Here is a 14,899-nt window from a genome sequence, read left to right as displayed (position 1 = left end):
AAATGGAAATAGCAACCCACTCCAGTATTCTTGTCTGGGAAATCACATGGACAGAGGAGCCTGGCAATCATGGGGTCACAAAGAGTCAGACACAACGAATCAACTAACTTTCATGTCCACCCAAGATCTCTTTAACTCAGTGTAGAATCTTCTTATGTCTTTTGGGAAACTACCTGCAGGATTGTGTCCTGCAGGCACAACAGATTTGATACTCTCTTAAGGAAATTGTCTTAATCTTCTTTTGAAAATATGCCCCTCTTCCTGTTTCTCCTTTTTGGTCGAGGGGTCCCATCAGCTCTGGAATCTGTCTTTTCTATCTTATACCTCTCATACATCCCATCCAGTTGGTAATCAAATCCATCACACCTAGCCTGTAAACTAAGTTTTGAAATTTCTTCTAATCTTTTCATTTACCAGTACTTGTCTAGAATATTTACCTAGTTTCCTAACTGGCCTCAATTTCTTTGTGATCCATTTTGTTTACTGATGTCAGTTATTTACAATTCATTTGCTTTCCTGTGATTCTTATTGTTATTTACAGAATGGACCCCAAAACCCTCACAAGACATTCAAGGCTCTTTGTAATTGCTCCCCAACCTACATGCAAAATCTCATCTCTGTCCATTCCACCCTCCCCTTTGTGTCTTTCATTGTAGCAACTGGCTAACCCTCTGTTCCCAAATACAAAATACATTTCAGCACCTAGTTCTCTCAGTCAGCCTGAAATGCCTTCCTGACACATTCAAGCCCTTTTCCTCTGGCTTATCTCAAATGTTACCTTGTGTGAGATTTCCCTATTTTTTTTTTTTTTTTTCCCTCATCACAGAGGAACTAATTGCCTTCTTCTAAATCATTCCCTCTCACTTTCTTAATATCACTATTAGAGCATTCATTGCCCTATTTTGGACTTTGCTGTATATGCTGATCTTTCTCCCCAAATCATGGGATCCTTAAGGAGTTTGATTGAGTAGAAGGAGGGAGTATACTAGGTATTTGCCAACCCTGCTCTTAAAAACAAAGACAAACTGTATGGGGGACTGTGGACAGTGCACTCACACACAGAGTCCTCAGAACTGATAGCACCTTCCATGGGTAAGGGCTTCCCAGGTGGCACTAGTGGTAAAGAACCCGCCTCCCATGGGTAAGGATTGAAAACATGGAATAATTCATGTCTGACCTTAAAATATTATTAACAATATTCTATATACTCTCTTTATGATCTTGAACATTTATAATGCCATTTTGCTAAAAGTTCTAGCGGTTGAAGTGAGTTTTTATAATTTCTTTACAGAATAAGCTTACATGATGTTCTTTCTTTTCCTTTTAGGAATAGGAAAGTCAAGAGGCTGAATTCTGAAGAATGTTTCCGAAGTGTAATCTGGCTGTCACTGGCTGGGTATGGAGGAGCATGAGGAAGCTATTTCTGTTACTTTCTCTCTTGCTGTCCCATGCGGCTCATTTGGAAGGCAAAAAGGATAATCAGTTCATCTGGAAACCAGGTAGGCATGTCCTGGATGTTCCTTTGTCCCATTTTCATTAATGAGAAGAATATTCTTTCCATTCTTGTCCTTCTTATTCATGGAGGAGTGGGAAATCTCCAGAGAGGAAACAAAATAGGTTCTTCTTTATAATACATTTGATTCTTATTCCTTATTCTATAATTGTCACCTCTAACCGTGATGCTTGTTATCCTTCTGAATTTCCATGTTGTTGCCAATTAAAGTTATGATCACCATAGTTACATCTGCTTCTCGGTCAGTATATCACCACTGTGCAACACATTTGTAGTGAAAATGGCATCTGAATTTAGTTGATATCCTCAAAATGATTTGAAATGTTAATGTATGTCTCTTTCTTTTGCTGTATAAACTAGCTAGGTATTTATTATTGTACATTTTCTAGCATACATTCTGTATATGTACGTTTTGAAGCATGGAAAATTATCCCAACAGCTTGGCCCATTAGTTGTGATTATACAGTGGCCTTAATGTGTTTGGAGATCCTTAGCTACCTTGTACATGAGTATATGAATAAGTTGAGGTTTGGAGACTTGCATATAAATTATGTTCTTCTCTAAATATTTCCTTAATGTGACTGTGGAAGAGCACTGTTTAATTTTAAAGGCTAATACTTTATCAACTTAAATTATAAACCCAAACATCTTGGCTCTTTGTATCACTGATGTTTTTTCTTTGTCGTAGATTTTAATTTTCTTCAAGTTTCACAATCAGATCATTTAAAATACTATTACTGTTTCAAGAGTCCATTCTAGCAAATACAGATAACTTATACACCTAATATCTTAGAATTGGAAACTGTGATGTCATAGAAGATCTATGGTCCTTGGAGAATTTTCATTTTAGGCTCATCATCTGTAAATTAAATAGACTGCAAACATATTATGTCACCATGGAAATATGTATAAAAGTGATATTTGTAATATTTAAATGGCTTTGCAAAAATGAAAGTGAATTATGCTTTAAAGTAAATTAAGTAAAACCCCAACACCATTAGAGATACAGTCTGGAGGAAATTTAATTGCATTAAAGCCCTTATAAATTAATTTAATTGTGGACTCTAATACCACATTAGTGATTTTCATTTTTTACCTCACAGTAGTTTTAGAAAGCTTTGGAAATAGTTCTAAAAGTCAAGATTGCATTTTTGCAAAGGGGCTATTTTATTTTAGTCAGAAAAGACTACACATTTTATCAAATCTAAATAAGTACATTTATATGGCTGTACTCTGGTCTAAAGTTCTCAAAAAAGTACAATTAAGATGGAAAGTAAAAATCTGAAATGTGAATGGGATGTATTAAGAAAATGGATTTATTTTGAAGCAAATTTTAAAAATAGGTCTGCTTTTCTAAAAGTAGGTCAATGGAACAAAATGGCACAGACGCCCTCTCCAGTGAGGGACACTGTGGTAACCGTCATACTTGTTTTAGAAGTGAGAATCCTTCCCATCAGGTGCTTTGCACTGTTCAAAATGAATATCCATGTCATTACTCTCATTTTCCCTGGTATTCATTACTCTTTCTCTCATTTGTGTGCCATCAAAAAGGTAATAATGTATGTTTTCCTATATGGTTTCATTTATAAATTATGAATTTATTCCTTGTATGTGATCAGTCATTTTAAAAGTAAAAAAAGATCTCAGAGATATAAAATTAAAAGCCAAAGTCTAGGCTATGTATTCCAATTTATTATATATCCTTCAGAAATATCCCTTGCACATGTAAGGAAGTACCTCTCTATGAATAATTGTGCATATAAATCACACAAAATACACACATATGTTTTATTATTGTTACTAGTTATGGTTCTGCCTTCTGGATGGGAAGCTGAGTGTGGATGGTAGAGAATGAGGATACGAAAGTTTCTGATTTGTACATACCTATGTGTACATATGAGCTTTTCTGGTGGCTCAGTGGTAAAGAATTCTCCTGCCAATGCAGGAGATGCTGGTTGGTTTCTGGGTCAGGAAGACCCCTTGAGAAGGAAATGGCAACCCACTCCAGTGTTCTTAGAGCCTGGGAAATTTCATGGTCAGTGGAGCCTGGCAGGCTACAGTCCATAGCGTTGCACAAGATTCGGACACAGTTTAGTGATTAAACAACAGCAACAACATGTACATACAGACAAACAGTACTTCATACAATCAGAATCATACTTGGCGATATCTTACTCTGCATGTTGCTTTCAGCATGTAATGATGACTTGGTGAATATTACATACTAGTGCACATGGGTCAATTTCATCTTATATTGGTTGCATAGTTTTCTTTTGCAGTTTTACGAATTTATTTAATCAGTGCTCCATTTGCTTATCTATTCTTCCTCTATTGCATGGCCGTTTCACCAGCTTTTAGTTTTTTGTTATTATGAATAGTACTGACATGAATGCACTATTCTTTTAAAGGTAAGAGATAAATCAGTTTGAGAAGTCATATGCCCTAGAGCAATTCTGGGTCATCATCTTGAAAGACAACCTCAGGACTTTCCCAGGTGCTGCTAGTGGTGAAGAACCTGCCTACCAATGCAGGAGGTGCCAGAGACATTGATTCAATCCCTGGTTTAGGAAGATCCCCTGGAGGAGGGCATGGCTACCCACTCCAGTATTCTTGCCTGGAGAATTCTGTGGACAGAGGAGCCTGGAAGGCTACAATCCATAGCGTTGCAAAGAGTCAGACATGACTGAAGCAAGTTAGCCCACTTAGAATCTGTACCTACTTATGTGTGATTTATTATATTTTATTTGAATTAAAAACTCAATTGCAGTTGAAATTAGCTGCATTTTTGGAGTATATTATCAAACCCCAAAACTCAGGTCCGGGATAATCTGGAATTTGAACAGATTTCCATGGAGACCCAGATAAATATACCTTATTTTAGAAACCTAGAAACCATTCTCCCTATTTAGATTGTAGTGCCAGTCATTTAAGCTCTTTGCTTGTATCTATTGTTTTTCCCTCATCCATAGATTAAGTGTTAGTCAACCTCAGCCAAATGAGAGGCATTTCTAAGTGTGTCTTGGCTGTGGAAAAACAATGGATTGATGAATAATAAGTGAGTGATATATTATGTTGTTATGTTTTCTCTGCTAAGAGAGAGTCTGGTGAGGTACAGGCTGCGGGGTCATTGATCCAGCAAGGCTATTGAATGCCTGTCATCACTGTGATGAGATCCATTGATCTATACTTAGTGTGTGGCTTCTGTCAGCCAAGAAAGAAGGATCATGGCAGCAAAAGTACCAGATAGGGAGTGATGCTGTTTGTTGTTTTAGTTAAACATAAACATTGCTGTCTGCTTGCTTCCTAGAGATGAACAGGTTATGGTCTCTGAAGCTATGATAACTAGTGATCTCTTTAAAAGTTCCTCAGTACTGGTTCTGAGAGGTTGCTTCATTCTTCTGATCCTTGATGAGACCTCATTGTGCCAGGTGTTCTTAGAAATAAGTTGAGAATAAAAGAGACAAATCCTTGATCCTCATGAACAGATTAATAAACACAGTCCAGAAGTTAAATGGAGAGTGTATTGGTTGGGGATGAGGGCTTAGAAGGAAAGGTAAGGAAAGGAGGAGGGATGTGCAATGATAGATGAGAGAGGGCTATTTTTTTGTAGTTTTTAAAATTTGTTTTTTATTAGAATACATTTGATTTGCAATGTTGTGTTAAGTTTCAGGTGTTCAGCAAAGTGACTCAGTTATATGTATATTCTTTCTCCATGTAGGTATTACAAAATATTGAGTAGCAGTCACTGTGCCATACAGAGGGTTCTTATTTATCTGTTTTACGTATGGTAAAGTCACGTCACTCAGTCGTGTCCGACTCTTTGCAACCCCATGGACTGCAGCCTATCAGGCTCCTCTGTCCATGGGATTTTCCAGGCAAGAGTACTGGAGTGGGTTACCATTTCCTTCTCCAGGGGATCTTCCCGATCCAGGGATCGAACCTGGGTCTCCAGCATTGCAGACAGACGTTTTACCGTCTGAGCCACCTAGTGATGTGTATCTCTTACTCCCAAGTTCTTAATTTATCCCTCCTCCCCACCATTCCCTTTTGGTAGCCCTAAGTTTGTTTTCTATGTGGGTAAGTTTGTTTCTGTTTGGTAAATGAGTTCATTTATATCAATTTTTAGAGTCCACACATAAGTGATAGGCAAGAGAGTGACATTTGAAATGGGTGGGCTAGGGGGTCCCCCACTGAGGAAGGAAATTTGAGTAAAGACCTGAAGGAAGTGAGGGAGCCAGCCACGGGAATATCAGGATGAATATTCCACAGGAAGAGAACCATAAGGTCAAAAGGCCCTGAGACAGTTGTGGGTGTGGCGTGTTTGAGGATCAGAGAAGAGTCCAGCTCTTCTGGAGCAGAGCAAACATGGTGGGCAGTGATGGGAGGTCAGGTCAGAGGGGAAAGGACACCCAAATCAGGTGTGTCTTCATAGATCAGGATACAGTTTTGGCTTTTGCTCTTGGGTGAAATAGAAAGGCATGGGGAGTTTTTAGAGGGTGGTGACATGATCTTTTTTTTTTTTTTCTTTTTCTTTTATAATACTTTAATAGGATTATCTTGGGTGATCAGTCAAGGAAGTGGAAACAAGGAGACTAGTTAGTAAGCTACTGTGGAAATAAGGACTGTTGATGATAATAGCTTGAACCACGGTCATGTCAGTGAAAATGGTAAGAAGGGGTTGAGTTTTGGCTACATATAAGGTCTGGTTTTCAATCAGGGAAAATTTTGACCAGCAGAGGACATTTACGATTGTTACAACTGGATTGTTACAACTGGTTGTCGCGACTGGGATGTGCTACCCACATCAAAGTAGAAGCCAGGGATGTTGCTAAATATTCTAAAATGCACAATACAGACCCCCACAACAAAGAGTTATCCCTCCCCCACTTGCCAATTGTGCCCAGGTTGAGAAACAGTGTTTTAAGGTAAAACCGTCATGATTTACTGATGTAGGGAGGAGGAGGGAAAGAGATACAAGGGCAGTGTCCTGAAGCTTTGCTCTGAGCAGCTTGGAGAGTGGAGTTGCCATCATTTAACCTGGGCTGACTGGGAAGGAGCCTGCATGGGGGAATATGAGGAACTTGGCATAGGACAGGTTCGATTTATAAGCCTGTTGGAAATTCACATGGATATGTTGATCAGGAAGTTGGGTCTGAATTCAGGGGGCAGGTCTCTCCTAGAACCAGATGTTTGGAAGTCCATATCAGCGAGGTCCAATTTAAATGTACAATGTTAGAAATGTGGAAGCAGCCTTGAAATCTGTAATCCTGTTTAGGTAAAGGGTAAGTTTCTAACGTACCTCCTTGAGGCCAAATGCCTTTTAAAAAAAAATTACGGTGGTAAAATACACATAACATAAACTTTACCATTTTAACTGTTTTAAAGTGTACAATTCAGTGACATTTAGTATATTCACGGTGTGTTGGAAATATTGCTACTATCTAGTTCCAGAACATTTTCACTATTCCAAATTACATTTTACAAGTATTTATAAAAAGACTGGGAAACTATTTGCTATGAATAATGAGGTATGAAAGGAAAAAAAAAAATCTGTATTTGTTTTTTTGTGAGAGGTTGTTCTCATGGTCTTAAGTCATCTTCAGAGATTACTCAGTATACTAGGCAAAGTGTACTTTGTACACTTTGTACACTTTGTTCACAGGCAGACTCACAGTCAAGTCCCAAGGATCTAGAGAGGAGAAAGTTCTTTAATCCCTCTGAGCCCTATTTATCTATCAAAATGAGGGCTGTACATACTTCAGAGAACTGTTTTGAAAATTATAGTAAAACAAATGTATTGAAAAACCTAGTGTATAGTAGCTACTCATAAATGTTAGCTGTTATTGTTATCATTGCTGTATATTATTTGATATTTGACATATTTATTCTTGCTTTTATGTTATACAATTTTGTATAGTTTTTTCCTTTAGACTCAAAAAGAGGTGAGATCAATCTGAAAGCTATATGTACTTTATTAGTAAATGATCACAGGTAATTTGTCTGACTTTTTAGCTCTAAAACTTTCTATATGAGACTCCTGGAAAGTTAAATTTCAGTAGATCCTTCCCAGTGAATAAAAAGGGTGAAAAAAATGACCTGTGTTCTAGGAACTAAGTAAATAAGTCAAAATTAGTCAGTCTTTTTGGAAGAAAAAAGGATTATGAAAATGATGTTGGGGAAGAAAAAAGGATCTTAGATTAATATTTAATTGCAGATTACATAACAGTGTTTTCAGTGTTGAAAGGACTTTAAGGAAAAATGGTATTTATATATTTGCATATATTTAAGTTTAGGAATCTTAAAGAAAGTACAACTTTCTTAGGAGAAACCTGATTTTTTTTAATATGTGCTAGAATTTTGTGAAATATTTCTTCTGAGAATTTGATTAAATTGGAATCATTTGGTTACATCTACTGATATTAATTTGTCTTAGAACCATGTGTGTGATAAATTCTCAGTGGTGTTATTTCTGTGATATCAAAAAAACGTAGACTTACATGGCACGGGATTCATGTCTAATCATTTTTCCTTGGGGACCGCAAGCACTAATTTTATAATGCTCTCAGTAAGCCAGAAAAAGTCTATATTACCTAAATAATTTGAACTAAATTACTCTGATTTTTTTCTAAATAGTACTAAATGGAGGCTCCCTGAGGAAAGAGATGTTATCGATTTTATTCACTGATACATTCTCAGTACCTAGAACATGAATAACTGTTGCACAACATATCCTTAGCACATTAAGTACTTGTAGACTGAAGGCCACTCTGTGTGTGTGTGTGTGTATTTATGGAAGTTGAGAAGTAAAGAGTGAAGAGACCAAAGAAATAGAACAGAAGATCCTTGTTGTTGTAGAAGCTGAAATATATATTGAGGAAAGGGTATGAAATGATGAAAACCAAAGGCAACCTTATAAATCAGTAAATATGAAAATTAATCATCCTTATTTCCTTGTTCCTTGGTTCCAGTACCATTTTTGATCATCTCTAGAAAAGGCATTGAACACAACTGTTATAAAAAGAAAATAGGTACACAGAGTAAGAAATTTATTTCTGTAATTCTTAGTTGAGATATTACAGTTGCATGTTGTCTTCTATTTAATTTCCTCAGAGGCAGCCAGTTTCAACTTTTTGCTTACCTCCAGATTTCTAAGTAATGTACTCATTATTGATGTTCCTTGATTTATATGTTGAATATTTGCAATTGATTTTCTCTTATGTTAGTTGAGACTTTTTCTCTCATCTACCTACCTCTTTCCCTACTTACTGCCTCCCATGAAAGCAGTTAGAATACTTATATCAATGAACAGTGACTGTATTATTATTTCTACATAGATACCATTTTCTGCATCACTCAAGCAGTGGACTACAGCCTCCTTTCAACTTTTTGTTTTATATAGAAATTAAAAATTACCTCATCTTTTCTTTGCTTTGCCTTCTTCGAGTTTACTGCTGCTTTCCCGCGATGCTCCATTTGACATGCTCATTATTAGTTTTTGAAATTTCAGCACAGTTCCGAACACTCTATTATATTTTTTCTTTGGGAGATATTGCCACAGCCTCATGTCCTCCATTCAGTGTGGACTGCTGCAGTTTCTCATCCTTAATTCCTTGGTTTCCTGGTTTTGTGTTTCTCTGCTTTTGTTGCTCTATTTTCTAGAACTGCTAAAATGGGATACACTGGAAGTAATTTTTCATGTCTGAAAGGGTCTCTGCTTGTCATAGACTTGACTCATAGCTTGGGTGTAGAGTTCAAGGTTAAAAAGCACTTTTCCCCCAGAATTTTTAAGGTTTTGCTCTACTGTATTCCAGCCCCCTGTGTTGTTGCTGCTGCCGCTGTTAAGTTGCTTCAGTCGTGTCCGACTCTGTGCGACCCCATAGACGGCAGCCCACCAGGCTCCCCCGTCCCTGGGATTCTCCAGGCAAGAACACTGGAGTGGGGTGCCATTGCCTTCTCCTGTGTTGTTGCTAGGAAGGTTTATGTCATTCTGATCTCATCTTTGTATGTTATGTGTTTGTTCTTGTCCTCTTTCTGGATCTTCTTTTTATCCACAAAATTCTGAAATTTCTTAATTATGTACTTTGGAGTGAGTCCTTTCACCTTTATTTTATTGGCAATTAGGAGAATATTTTGCCAGTATGCTCATGCTTTGAAATTTATTTTGTGTTGTCTCTTCCTTCTGAAACACCTTAGATAGGTGTTTTACCTCTCTAATTGATCTTCAGTTTTTCCCTGTTTTTTAATTTTATTTGCATTTTTATTGTAATTTGTAAAATATTTTTTCTGTTTCATCTTTCAAACTTTGAACATTTTTTATTTCAGTGAGTTCTATACTTTAAACATTTTTTTAAAAGATTTCTTTGATGTGGACCATCTTTAAAGCTTTTATTGAATTTTTTACAATATTGCTTCTGCTGTTTATATTTTGATCTGTTTGGCAGTGGGGTATGTGGGATCTTAGCTCCCCAACCAAGGATTGAACCCATACCCCCTACACTGGAAGGCAAAGTCTTACCCACTGGCCCACCAGGAAAGTCCCTGTTCTGTACTTTGTAAAATTGAATTTTCTTCACAGATGCAGTGTGCTTTCATTTAGAGGATGTTAATAATAATTTAGCTATTTCCTTTTTATGCTCTGTACCATTTATTCTTCCTCTAAATCTATTTTCTTCTTTTATTAATTTATTTGTTTGATCATAGCTTCTGCTGTAGGGAGCTTTCTTTTAATGTCTATTGATTATTGGCTATCTCTTTAGTCTTTTTGATTATTGAGGATGAGACATTCAAAGCTGATTGACATTCTATGTACCTGACTCAGATGTTTGGGCTTCACTATCAGACTCAGATTCTAAGTCGTGAGCTGGCTTTTTTATTGGAAGATGGGTTTCTCAAAATTTATATCCATCAGTACTTTGAAGGTCTTTTCTTCAGGGCTTATTATGGGTGTTATTTAAAGTGAAGGCTAAGCTGCTGTAACAATGATGATCCCAAATATATGGGTTAAAAAAATTAGCAGCTCCTGTCTCACTCATGAGAAGATTTCAGCTTGGGCCAGGTTGTCCAGTGGTTCTGTTCCATGGGTTCATTCAGCCACAAAGCTTTCTTCTATCCTGTTGAAGGACATGATCCTTCTTTGCCCATTCAAGCTGAATCACAGACATTTCCATATTTTGGTGATGAAAAGAACACAGAGCTAAAATCTAAACAAAAACATTTCAACAAATGACATAGACGTTCCCTACATGTTCCAGTTTTAACAGCCACTCCAAAAGTGGTTTCGAGCAATTGAAGACCGTCTTCAATTTGGCTTTTTCATCTGGGGGTGGGTGTGTGCAGCTGGGTGTTCTCCCTTGTATTTGGATAAGGGCAGAGGGTGGCTCATCGGAAAGGCTTCTTTATCCCCTTATCTGGTACCTGGACTGGGAAGACTCATACAGCTGAGGCTGGAATGATGGGTACTGTCTGTTCACATATCTTTCTCTGTGTGGTTGTGTCTGCATGTTCTGTCTATATGGAGGCTGCAGGGTGATGGGAGTTCTTACATGATAGCTGAAGCTTCCAAAGAGAAACAGGCAGGAGTTGCATGGCTTTTTCTAATGTAGCCTAGGAGTCACCCATGATCACTTGTGCTGCATTTTTTTTTTTTTTTTGGTTGGAAGGGTGTCTTTAAGCAGGGGACCTAGATTTAATCTTTTGATTGGAGGACTAGCAAAGAATTTGCAGATAGATGTTTTAAATTTTCCATGATCCATCATTTCTGGTCCCATTCCATTGGTGAGAATGTGCTCATATGGTTGCTGCTAGCCACAAGGAAAGATATGAAATGTAGTTTATAGTCGGACAGCCATGTGAGAAGGGAAAAGAGATTCAGTCATGATTAACAGTCTTCATAACAGGGACTATTCAGTGTTTGGATCATTCAGGGATTTCCAGAGACAGAGAGGGAGACAGAGAGGGAGGGGGAGGGAGGGGAGGGATGGGATTGATTTAGTATAAGGAATTGGCTCATGCAGTGATGGAGGCTGAGAAGTCTGGAGGCCCACAGGGAGCCCATTGGTGTAGTCCAGCCTGAGCCCAAATACCTGAGAACCAGAGGAACTGATAATGTAAGTCCAAGTCTAAGTGCAGGAGGAGAGCAGTGTTCCAGTTCGAACAGGCAGAGAGTAAGTTCTTCCTTCCTTTGTACTAACATTTTTATCCTATTTAGACTTCCAACAGATTGGATGATACCCACCCACACTGAGGAGGGCCATCTGCTTTACTCAGTCTACTGATTTAAGTGTTAATCTCATCTGAAAGGACCCTCATAGATACACACATAAATAATGTTTAGTTTGGGCATTCTGTGGTCCAGTCAAGTTGACACATGAAATTTACCATGATAGTGTCTCCTGAAATGAACCCTGCCTACACTGGACTACTTATAAAAGAATAAGGGCAGAATCTTAGCAGAATTAGCTCAACACTTAGTCCTCAGCATTTCACTTAATTCCTCTTTTCAACATGATACCTCATTACTCTTTCACTTTGTGTGCCTGCCTCAAAAATGTCCCTATTGAGTGCTGAATTCTGTTGTCTCTTCTCCTGCAGATGTTGAGAAAGGGACAGAGCAAAAGACTGGGGTGGGGGGGGGGGGGAGCAGAGGAAAGGATTGTGTGTGTATGGGGGGCTAACTGATTTCATTTAAAGGCTTTAAATTATCCCGCATATCAAGCCATAAACAATATTACTTTTTTCCTAGGGTCTCTAGTTTTCAACTTGCCCAGAGTTCTGCTAGTATAAATTAGCCTTATTTTTGTTGTATTCATCTGTGGGCAGAATCTCCGTTTTCCTTCACATTTCAAATCACTTACTGCTCCTCTATCTGCTCTGAATGTTGCAAAGTTCAGTGCTACTGTTCACCTCTAGCTCTACATTTTTGGCCCTTGAGTTTTATCTTGTAATGTCTTTACTGTCATTTCAAGAGAGTGTCAGGAGAGGAGTGAAAAATATATATATATATGTGTGTGTGTCATGTCCTCCAAGTTAATTGGACATCTTTAACTTACTTGTCCTAAAACTTCTGTTTTAGGATATTTATTATGGAATAAAAGGATGTTGAAGTGTTAATTTTTTGTGGTGACTGACTCCCTTATTCTGTTTGGGCGTGTACTACAAAATTTGTTTATAACAAAACTGACCAGACTTTTCCCAGGTTAAAATTTGTTTTAATTTAAATGTTCACTGAGTCTGTATGATTGGTTCAGATTGAGCTGTTAGATTAGAGATGAAGAGGGGAACAATTTCTCTCTAAAGTTCAGATTATCAATGGAGATTTCTTTATGACCCCCTGAAAATTATCTTCCTTCAACTTTTCCTTTCATGGTAGAATTCAAATATTTAACATAAGGTTGAATTATTCTCAACTAGGAAAACAGAGGATTCCATTCAAAGAAATAGAGAAGTCAAAGATGAAAACAAGTCTGAGCTATCAAAGTGGGATTGAAATATGAATTAAAGACCAAAAGACAGTATTACAAATTCATAAAGCAACCTGAAAAACTTATGTTGTAAAGCTCTTCATGATCTTATTTACCATGAAGCACAGGCAGTGTTGATTGGAATTAAAAAAAGGGAGGGGGGGGGGAAGAAGGCTACCTTCTTGTGGCTTGATTATGAATTTACTCAGGTCATGAAGTTATTTTGATATGTGAACAAAGTTCTCCAAACTACAGCCGCAGGTGACATCTGGCTGATAGATGTAAGTGCCACTGATAATATCTAAGAGTTAATCAGAGAAATAATTTCAAAAGTGTGTGTTTAACACCATTCTTGTTTACTACTCTCTTTAATACTGTATCTGTTAAAGCTTATTTTAGTAGCAAGTGTATGAATATGAATTCACCATCTCATCCTTTTGTTTCTTTTCTTCTTTGGAATTACTATGGTAACCAAACTGTGGTTCCTATAGGGAATCTGTGATATTATTACCCCCTTATCTTGATTCTCCCAAAAGAGGAGAATAATAAGCTGTTGTGGAAATAAGTAGCTTTATCACCCAACGGTGAATTTCATTCATGGATACACTTCACTACAAAAGCAACACAACAACTGGTGACAATAACACATGGATATGTTTTTTGTGTGGATTTTTCCTCAAGGTTAATAATTTTTTTAATTGAATGCAGCTGCTCAAGAATTTTTGTTGCTAAGTATGCTCACTTTTTGAAAACAAATGCTTCCTTCTAAGCCAATTTTAGATAAGTGTTTTGAGGCTTAATTACTTTGCTGTATTTGTAGAGAGCCTGTAAACAATAGATATGTTGGCTCCATATACTAGGTAGGGTGATGGGATGGTTCAGATCAGATACCAAAGTCAAAACTGTCCGGGTGCTATGTGAAGGTGTGTGACCTCAAACTTATGCCTTTACTTTCTCATCAATAAAATCGGAATGAATGAAGGAGTCTATGTAAAACATAGTTCATATTCTATACTATGTACTCAAACGTACGTTTCTATACTCAAAGTATTACATGATGAAAGTCACATTAAGTACTCAATTCATGCTACCTTTTTATTTGTATTTAATGGATGCTACTCTAAGAGATTATTTCCTCTTCCTCCCACCTGACAAGTGGAACTTAAGTTAGTTTGGATATATAGAAGTGCAGCTGTAATGAATATAATTTCTCTCCAGATATTTGCTATTCTTTTTCTTCATTTTAATGTTCTAAAATAAGTTATTTTTAAAATTTCCATTTTATTGCTTATTCCTATTGGCCTTCATCATGCACTAGCTGTTTCAAATATTGGACCTCCAATAATATCGTCCCCTGATATTTGTTTATGGAATTCTTTTACTGTTTTTCAAAGCAAAAGCTGGAGATGTTATTCAAGATGGTTACCGAGTAGAATATGGTCTCAAAGCTTTCTAAGAGCCAAGAATGTGTAGCCTGTCTCCAAACTTAGGATTGAACTTAGATGCATCTATGTGATTGACTTTCTTCATCTTCATATTTGGAATGAGAAAGATCAAGGATGTGAGCAACAACTTTATATTTGATAAGTTCAAAAATTAGCATAATACATTATCTTTTATTTATCTCACATGGTCCTGACAGTAACCTGAGATGTTCTGGGAAGGGTAGGGAAGAAACCAAGTTTGAATAGCATAGATATTAAGTGATGGAACCAACACTAGCCCACTGCCGATTTCAAAGTTTGGTTAGGTTTTCATTATGCAAAGGTTTTTCCTTGTTTGAAACTTTGAACTTAGAGCTACTTATGGTGTTGCCATTCTCAATAGAAAGGCTTGTGAATCAAAAGAATTACCACTTTTTATTCCTGAAGATTTCATGTTAGTTGGTTATCATTTTGGTGGTTGATAATCCACATAAATGTTTTAT

General features: G+C 37.1%; 1 protein-coding gene across 1 annotated transcript in view; it reads left to right on the top strand.

Moving 5' to 3' along the window:
* The first annotated feature begins 1,360 nt into the window (after positions 1–1,360).
* THSD7B (thrombospondin type 1 domain containing 7B) overlaps positions 1,361–14,899 on the top strand; it is a 910,123-nt gene continuing 896,584 nt past the window's right edge. Inside the window, exon 1 of the mRNA XM_068968986.1 lies at positions 1,361–1,499. Coding sequence (XP_068825087.1) covers positions 1,361–1,499 — 139 coding nt within the window. The remainder of the gene's footprint in view (positions 1,500–14,899) is intronic.

Source organism: Capricornis sumatraensis, chromosome 3 (assembly GCF_032405125.1).
Source record: "Capricornis sumatraensis isolate serow.1 chromosome 3, serow.2, whole genome shotgun sequence".
In the NCBI taxonomy this organism is placed as follows: Eukaryota; Metazoa; Chordata; class Mammalia; order Artiodactyla; family Bovidae; genus Capricornis; species Capricornis sumatraensis.
The sequence above is the reverse complement of the archived record's forward strand: the minus strand, read 5'-3'. Positions and strand labels throughout refer to the sequence as shown.